General features: G+C 44.5%; 1 protein-coding gene across 1 annotated transcript in view; it reads right to left on the bottom strand.

The window, feature by feature from the left end:
• Positions 1 to 322: 322 nt before the first annotated feature.
• bahcc1b (BAH domain and coiled-coil containing 1b) overlaps positions 323 to 9,052 on the bottom strand; it is a 46,196-nt gene continuing 37,466 nt past the window's right edge. The window contains 9 exon segments of the mRNA XM_035669901.1: positions 323 to 2,961; positions 3,511 to 3,747; positions 4,753 to 6,203; positions 6,820 to 6,957; positions 7,044 to 7,160; positions 7,253 to 7,361; positions 7,490 to 7,565; positions 8,075 to 8,192; positions 8,366 to 8,537. Of these exon segments, the coding sequence (XP_035525794.1) occupies positions 2,752 to 2,961; positions 3,511 to 3,747; positions 4,753 to 6,203; positions 6,820 to 6,957; positions 7,044 to 7,160; positions 7,253 to 7,361; positions 7,490 to 7,565; positions 8,075 to 8,192; positions 8,366 to 8,537 (2,628 nt within the window). The 3' untranslated portion in view covers positions 323 to 2,751.

Below are 9,052 nucleotides of genomic sequence, written 5' to 3'. Positions count from 1 at the left end.
TTTTTATTATTCTGAATACCTGACCCACCTGTACAGCCAGAGGAGACTTTATCCTGCCCGTCGTCTCCCATGAAACACCGCCAGATACAGTTTCCCTTTCTCTCCCCATTCTTCCCCCTCTATCGGCTACAGCTACAGTTTCAAATTGCTTCCTCCACTCGTGGTTTTCTTTTTTTTTCTTCCTCTTCTTATTCTTCCCCGCTTTCTTCTGTGGTCCATTTTCCTACAGCAGACAAATGATCGGCATTGATGAACACAAGGCGGTATTCAGCGGACTCACACCCAGCAGAAAAGGGGGAAAAAAACTGTTTTTTTTGTAAGAATCTTTTTAATGAAACACAAAAAGGCAATAAAATTAAGATAAATAAATTTTTCCTTTTGTACATGAGGAAATATTTAAGTCATATTTCCAAAGAATGACTGAAATTACATAATATATTTTAGTAGGCTATCTCAACCGTACAAAGCAAGTTCCAGTGGGTCTAAAAAAACACAATGATGTCGCTTCTGTCAAAACGTGATGGTTAGAACTGAATCCAGTGTTTCTTAAAGAAAATACAGCTTTAAAAAAATTCAATTAAAGACCCATAAAAGTAATATTTTAAAACTGAGTTTCACATTAGATTACTTTTAAAGCTTTTGCTTTGCAGTGTAACAGCAACATTGTTGTTAAAAGTCAGTCAATGTCTTAGAAAAAGAAAAAGGCATTCACGTTCTTCCCCCCTGTACATCCTATACACTGACAACAAACAGTCATTACAGGCTTGCATAAACAGTAAGACAATGGTAAACGAGGAAAACAAGCAAACATAAAACACACAGAGACATTTTTGGCAAAGCAGGAATAAAAGTGACAAGAAGCATAATTTGTGATTTGATCCTTATCTTGTTTTTTTTGTCTCTCAACATTGTCCCATTGATTGGCTCTGATTGTCCTTCACAGTCACGTGATGCCATTCTGGTTGCCATAGAGACCTCAAGTGCATCAGCTGGGCAGTGTGCAGACAATGTTGCTGCAACGTTTCTCAGAGACTGTCATAGCAACGCTGGATGAACACGAGCAGTCAACGAGAGGAACTCTACTTAAAATACCTCGGTGATTGCAGGGGTCCCGGATTCAGATTTGATTGATCGTTTTTTTGTCTTTTTCATAAAATTGTTTTCTTCTAATGCGGCGAAGCGTAAACTCACAGGTGCTTTGGTATGTTTCTTTTTGATGCCAGATAAATATCTACATTTTATATAGGAATACAGGCTAAAATAGATAAAGAATAACTAGATTCTTTTAGGATCAGAGAACAGCAGAAACTCAGTTTCTTTTCCAGTATTTGTTTTTCAAAAAAGCTCCCAACAGGAAATGCACATTCAAAACCCAACAGATTAAAATAAAGAGAAAAAAAGTTGTTTAAAAAGAGCCTTTTTCTGATTTCCTTATAAAAGCAACATTTCCCAAACACCCTTTCAACATATTCACCCTTCGCCTAAAGCAGGGCTTACAACCACAAAGTCTTCACATCAGTTGTACAGTTTGACCGCAAATCCAAACCTCCAATCCTGTTCAGTGCATTGAGAGAGAAGGAAACTAACCCATCCTCCTCCCTCTGTCAGACCCTCCCAAACCCACCCACACACCCTAAAAAAATCTAAATAAAATAATCTCTGCAAAAGAAAACAACAAAAAACAAGAACAAATATATATGTATACTATTTACAACATGTTATATTATACATAATGCTGTACAAAGCACACACACACACAAACACTCCCGCGCACACATACGCACGCACCCCAACATGCTCGCACCACTCACATAAACAATCCAACAACCTGTACATGTGTCTTCGCACCTGAATCGGAGGATACGAGAGAGAGGTATTGACGTGTATGGCTTGACAGGAGAAGCAATAATTTCTGCACATTAGGAACTGGACAGATTAATATTCAGAGTGTTAGAGACATACCGACGGCATGTCATGACGTCATCTTTTCTTGATGAGCACAGGTGTACACGTGCATGACCACACACACAGTACAAACACACACCAACGCACTATTTACTTAGAGCTCATTAAATGCCAAACAGGGTCATTGCAGCCACTCTGAAAACCCACTCACACACACACACACATACATACACGCATTTACACACAAAGTCCGAACTACAGTGTTTTTTGGTCCTGTTGGGGATTTCCCAATCATGTTGGGATCATGTCAAACTACCAGTATAAGACCATTAAAACCCTCCAAACCAGTGTGGTTTACAGTAAGTCTCTCCTTCCCATACAGTCTCTCCTGCTCTCTGAGCCAGTCTGTGTTTCAGAAAGCCAAGTCCGCCACCCTTTCCTCCATAGCATATCCAAGCTACCGTACTCCAAAGTGCTCATGTCCTTCGTTCCTGTTCTTTTGTTGCAGTAATCTTGTCGCAGTGACGAGACGCTCTGTTATTCCAGCCACAGGGAAGGCTGTAGACTCTGGCTGCAACAAGGAGCCTCAGTCCACATCTGATACAGAAGTTAAATCTGGCATGGATCAGACTTTTCCCCAGAACAAACCAGACTCCTCTAAGTGCCAGTACTGTCGGGCTTTATCCAGTGGGCTAGCTCCTTCTCTTACAAGGGACAGATCAATACGCAGAGCCCAAACTCTTTGTCTTGGTTTCCCTCTGTCCCCTGCTCTGTTCTGAACCATCCTGGAAGCAGTGAACTCCAGACTTCAGGTCAATTATTTGGATTTCTCTCTAGCTGGTGGTGCTAGGACACAATGGTCATGCCGTCCGCGCTGATGAGCTGGCCTGTGGTCGGTTCATACGTTCCTGCTAGGTAGAACAGGTCGTTCACCGTGCTGCCGGGCTTACGTTCAAGCATTAGGTGATCATACTCTGTCTTGCTGACCACCTGGCAGCGATGGGAGATAGTCTGCACATCATTCTCATCCTCATGGCTCGACTGATACAAGGCATTCTAGGAGAGAGAAGGGAAGAATGGTTGATAAATCAGCAAGATAATAAATCTGACAATCAAAATGGTAAGTGGTAAGATTATCATGTTTTTGTTGGCAATATCGTTGGTTTTCATTCTGTACTTCCCACACATACTTTCTTTGTCTTTGTCGTGTGTTTTACTGTGGATTTTCTTATGATGAAGTTTGAGTTTCTACAAGTGGTGATCTTTTATGTTTGCACAGCCATGGCTAATGTTGCTGCTCATGTTAACTACCTAGCTCTTTTTCTATTTGTTACAAACAAACTACTATTGCTGTTGCCAGAAATGCAAAATGCATGACTTCCCTGCAGCAGAGATTTTTCCTGGGAAAGACCAACCTTACACTGAGTATTCAGAACTGCAAATGGTAACAGTTTCATAAACTAAGTGGAGGTGCAACCATTCATATCAGATGGGAATAGGGAATAAAAGGAAGCAAAGTGGTAATATACTTATATGAAAATGTCACGGACTGTTACTTTGACCATTCCCGTTTTAGAAATTCTACTTGCACTCCCTAGTCCTTACTTTGCCATCGCGGTGTCGCTTCCCCAGCCGAGTCTCCTCTGGGTGGTAGAACCACTTGACCCTGACCACCATGCTGGAGCTCCACGACTCCCAGAGGCTCTCCACTCTGCCCACGTAGGGCAGCTGGGGCCGGCCAGGTGACAGGAACACAGCACAGTCCCCGACACGCACCGTCTCCTTGCCCCGCACGATGGCCTTGTAGAAAAGCTTGCGGGCTTTACCCTTCAGACCTCTCCTCTGTCAGGGAAAGAGAATAAAAATAGCACTCTCAGTCAATTTATTTAGTGTGGAGGGGTTTATTTCACCACCAGGCTCATTTCAGAAATTAATTAGGATTCTTGTTTGTTTTGCTAAACCCAGTCTACTGAAGTATGGTGAGATTTAATTTGTCTTTCAAAGCCAAAAAATAGCTTCTAGACATAAAATAGGTGTTCGATGCCTAACACCCATCAGAACACTGATCCTATTCAGTTATAGTAGTATGTTTGCTGGCACACCAGTAATTCACTCTTCACCCTGATAAAGGCAATACCACTGAAACTCATGTAGAAATGAAATCACAGTAACCATAACCTGGGTAACACACCTATATTTCTGCTACATATTTTGATTTGTTGGGCCATGTGCACACCAAAGGGTCAGCTTCTTTATAAGCTGCACAACACGTGTTTACAAAGCAAACAACATGGCAGAATGGAAGCTGAGAGTGGCAGCGGTAGCTCAGACTGTTTTGTTCTGTTATCTCAGGATTGTGACTGTAGGATTCTGATAATCTAGATAACAAATTTGGAGATTAGCCAGACCGAGTAAACCTTATAGTGTTACCCATGTGTACAAAGTCTGAGGCAGAACGAGCAATGCCAAGAGAGATCATATTTGATCATCACATTCACTGTATGTAAGGTGTGACACAGCAGGAACTGCAACAACAGTGAGTAACCTACTTAAGTTGTGAGACTAAATATGTTACTGATATCTAAGACAATTATCTTGAAACCATATAACCAAGATAATAAAGTCTGATTATAAGAAAACACTGTCTGATTAAGTCAGGATTTCAGTCTAATGGGATTTGGTTGTGAGAAATCACAGCTGGTCTCAAGTTCTGCAGTAAAGTGTGAAAAGCAGAAAGGTTACAAAAAACAAAGAGACATTGGAAAAACAAACCAAACAACAAACTCCGAAATTATTCACCACTGACCATCTCTAAGAACACATTAAATACAGCGCCAAGTGTCCTACCTGTGTGGGGTTGCCAGACCATTTCCAGAGCTGGCGTCCAGGCAGAAGGGGAGCCATGTTGGGCAGAGGCTCGGGAGAAGACATTCTCTGTCTCTTAGCTGTTGCCGGGTCCTTGGAGGCCGGTTTAGGCTGCTGGCTCCCAGGACTGCTTTGGCTCTGATGGTGGCTGTTAGGAATTCCTTCTTTCCTCTTCAGCTGAGCCTTACCTGTGCTACTGTTAGCCACCATACTTCCTTTTGACATGAACTCCTTCCTGTCTTCTGCTCTGTCAGCTCTCACCTTTGACCCAGAGACAGCCATGCTGGCTTTGGCCACAAAGCCATGAGCCGGGGCTGAGGCAGAGGGAGACGAGCTGGAGGTGGTAGGGTCAGGGCTCAGGAGGTCGGAGGTCATGTTCTGCCTGTGCTTCTGTTTGTCCTGCTGGAGCAGTGCGCGGCGCAGCAGCACAGAGGAGGACTCTTCATCGGAGGAGTAAGAGGAATCATTGTCTGAGGAGCAGAGGGATGAGGAGGAGATTGAGCCGGAGGAGGAAGAAGAAGAGGATGATGAGGAGAAGCAGACGGAGAGACGAGAGAGAAAACGACCACCACGGTGGGACGTGACTGGTGCACTTCCTCTACGTGCTTCAGCATCTTGACCATCATCCTCATCATCCTCGTCCAGCTCAGAGTAAGAGCTGGGGCAGTCACTGGGGTAGTCCAAACTGTAATCCCCCCCTTGGACTCCAAGACCTCCTGGCAGAAGATCCTTTCTTAGAGGCGGAGTGCCCTTTGGAATAGCCTCAGAACGGGCCCCAGCGCTGTCTCTTTCCCCTCCTCCCTTCTTGCCATCCTTTACCAGCATGGCAGGGTGGATGTATCGCAGCGGTGCTCCTGTGGAGGCGAGACTCTTGCCTCTGCTCCTCTCTCCTCCTCCACTCCCCCCCAGTCGAAGCAGGGCCTTGCCGTTCTTTGTTTTAGGAGAGGTCACTCCTTCATGGTCAAGCTTCACCAGGAACTGTTTCCTGTCACGTTCGCTCACTGGCTTCCTGCTTCCAGCAGCCATTGCCGTGGTGACAGCTGAGGAGCAAGCAGAGGACGGGGATTCCCGGAGCCCCATGGAAGCTACTGTGGTAACCGGTCGCCCGGCGCCAGAGCTTCCGAAGGTAGAGTAGCCGTTGGCAATGCTACTGAATGAGTCACCTTCAAAAGGGGAGCCAAAGATGCCTTTGATAGGCATTGGGTTTGCTAGAGGGTGGGAGGCGGGCCGGTGAAAGAATCCTAAGTCTCGCTCTCGTATCCTCCTCTGGGTCTTACGGTACGTCCCATTGAAGAGGAAGAAGTCAACTGGTGGTCTCTTCCTGGGCACGGACCAGTTCAACAAGGAAGCGTTGCCTTTGGTTACAGTGTCTGTTACAGATGTTGGTGTGCTGGCAGTCTTAGGCACTGAGTGGATTTTCTTCGGTCTGCCAACTGAGAAAGGATCCAGAAACAGAGAGGAGTTATAATCAATATGAACTGACAGGTCTTAACAGCAGACTAAGATTAATTGTGGAAGTGAGAACTTTGGAGAAACTTAATATCTTTATCTCTTTGATCTTCACCTGGCCAGGTAAGTTACGACATGTTCATTACTCAAACTACAATAAACCTGGTAAACCTGTCTCTCCCTCCACCTTTATTGTTATCCTGAGATTGTGATGAGTTACATGTATGTTGCTTGACTACACAAAGCACATAGATGACACTTCATAAAGTCATGATTAATATGGCCATATAGAGGGTAAATGATAGGCAGCAAACAATTTCAATTTCCGTTTAAATACCTCTACTCAGTGCTCTCTTCTGCACCAGCGGTATCTGATAACAGTTAGAACTGTAAATGAGGCCTTGTTTGAGGGATTTTAGTATGGCCTGAAGTGCTGTGTGCTTGTGTGTGTGAATGTATTTACTAGTTAGACCACTTCTTCTCTGAAAACATATATTAAAGCTTCTGTGTTTGTCAGTCCATGAGTGGATTCCTAAGACTTCAGTCTTTCTTAAACATTAGAAGACTGTGTAATAGTTATTAAAAATAAGGATGCCTTACCTGGTCTTTTCTCTTGGGGCCTCCCTGATTGGTCCTCATTGGCTGATTTCTCTGTGGGTGTGTCTTTCTTCTCCTGGGTGGAGCTTCGTCGACCCCGGCGACCAGGTGAGATCAGAAGTGCTGGAGAGGGTTCCGCACCTGATAGAGAAGAGTTTGTTTTTATTCATTTATTCTCTCTGTCTGTCTGTCTTCTTTCCATCCCTTCTTTTTAAAGCCATACTCACAGTGGATTTGGTACCCAGGGGGCAGAAGTCTGATGTTTGCAAGGGAGATCCTTCCTCTGTCTCCATCATCAAACTCCACCATCACACTACCCTCTTTCTCCTCCTCACCAGGACCACCTAAAGCACAACACACAGGACAGTGGACATGAGTTGCTGGGAATATACCACTGTATGTGTGCAGAGTGGGATTGTCGGTGTGATGCGCTCACCTCGATGGACGTATCCAGGATAGAGACAGCGGGAGCGTTCGCTCCAATAGGCACACACTCGCGTCCCCGCAGTCAGGATGGCCTCAGTCTGGGGCCGCACGTCTAGCACCTGGAAAGATCACAAAATTCTCTGTATAACGTATGTAGAGTCTCAGTCAAAGCTACTCAGCACCACACAACTACACACAAAACTGCAAAATGTGATAGATGCTATGGAGCATCAAGACTGAAACTCACAGCTTCCTGTAAAAGTTGTTCCAACGAGTAGATCCGGGGGCGATTCCCTCGTTCCCCTTCGATGACAACACTGAATCTAAGAGGAAAAAGTAGAGGGATATATGAGACAGGGAATAAAAATAAATAAATTCCCTTTTTAATGTGTAAGTTATAATTTTAGCACAGTTTTTCACTTTTATATTTCAATGTTGCCTTTTGAAAAAAGATAATAATAAAGTGTGCGCTGCTCAGTTTTTTCACTGGCAGCTGTGTTGGCTGCCACTGCTGTGTGTCTTGGCTTTGTAGTTGTCTAGCATTCTTGTTTGTCAAGATTCTCATAGCTGCCAGGCATTTAACTAGCGCTAAGCTAAGTTTTCAACTCTTTTGTAAATCTGACAAAACTCTTGTTGCAATATGTCTTTTTAGTAGTTAACTCCAGGGTTTCCCCCAGGACTTTGTTTAGCCAAGGTGGTTATCTACCCAGATTTTGATGCTTCCCGTCTTAGGATCAATAGATGACCTTAAAAAGTGTCAGTTTCTGTGTGAAATGGTGACTCTGCTATTTTCCCTCGAAGGAAATATATGTGGTGAGAAGCAGGGCCTTACATGTCAGGCAAGTCCAGAGTTTGGACACAGGCAGCGTAGAGCAGCTCATCCTCCTTGGAGATCAGGATCTTCAGCCCGTCCACCAACATCTCTTTACTCAACACACAGTTTGGCAGGGCTGCGGAGGGAGGGCGTGGTAGTAAGACGGATGGATGAAGAAGATAAAGGGGGGAGAAATACATAATTTCTGAGTATTGAGTAATTGCTATTTGAAGTGAAAAGGGGTGCGAAACAGATCCAACATGAAACTGCATGTGTTTGTGCAATTATAAGTAATGTGTCACTGCCTACCGGGTATTCTGCAAGGCATGTTGGGAGGGAGGTGAATCAACATTTTGTCCTTCGTCTCCTCCTCTTCCTCTTCCTCCTCCTCGCCCTCGGAGAAGCTGCTTTCCTCATCCAACCGAAAGCCATCGTCAGCTGCAAAGCTCTGCAGGAGCCGGCTCACTGCGTGGCCTTTGGTCTGGACAGGAAACAGGATATGACATCAGTGGGCAGAAAGCAGGATATGGTATGACTTCATTATATGCCCAAATTAATCAACAGTAAGCGGGAACTGCAGGTGACTGAATCAAGTCTTTTCCAGTCCTATGTGATTGATGTGGTGAATGCATCAGTAGAAAGCAGCCGCAGGCAGCAACGCCTCTTGTAATGTGATACTTCAATTAAGCCTGCAGGATTTTTCTTTCTCACTTGCCACTGTTCACTCAATGGTCAGAGGTCACAGTCAGTGATAACTGCAGCTCTTGAACTGGCAGGGCTTTAGCATATTGCCCAAGGACACTTCAACAGGGTGGATTGGATGCCTGCTTATATAGAAGCTTTAACCCTAATTTACATTCTCACCTTCAGACACACACACACACACACACGCCAGATACTATCCTTCTCCAGACCGGTTTAGGCTAGTCTATCCAAAGATGACAGATGATGATGGAAAGTCAGGTTGCCCAACAGGTTTCTGCTTGTATTTAGGCT

Source organism: Morone saxatilis, unplaced genomic scaffold, assembly GCF_004916995.1.
Source record: "Morone saxatilis isolate NCDOM2014 unplaced genomic scaffold, NCSU_SB_2.0 Contig1, whole genome shotgun sequence".
Taxonomy (NCBI): Eukaryota; Metazoa; Chordata; class Actinopteri; family Moronidae; genus Morone; species Morone saxatilis.
This window is presented reverse-complemented; position numbering and strand designations above follow the sequence as displayed.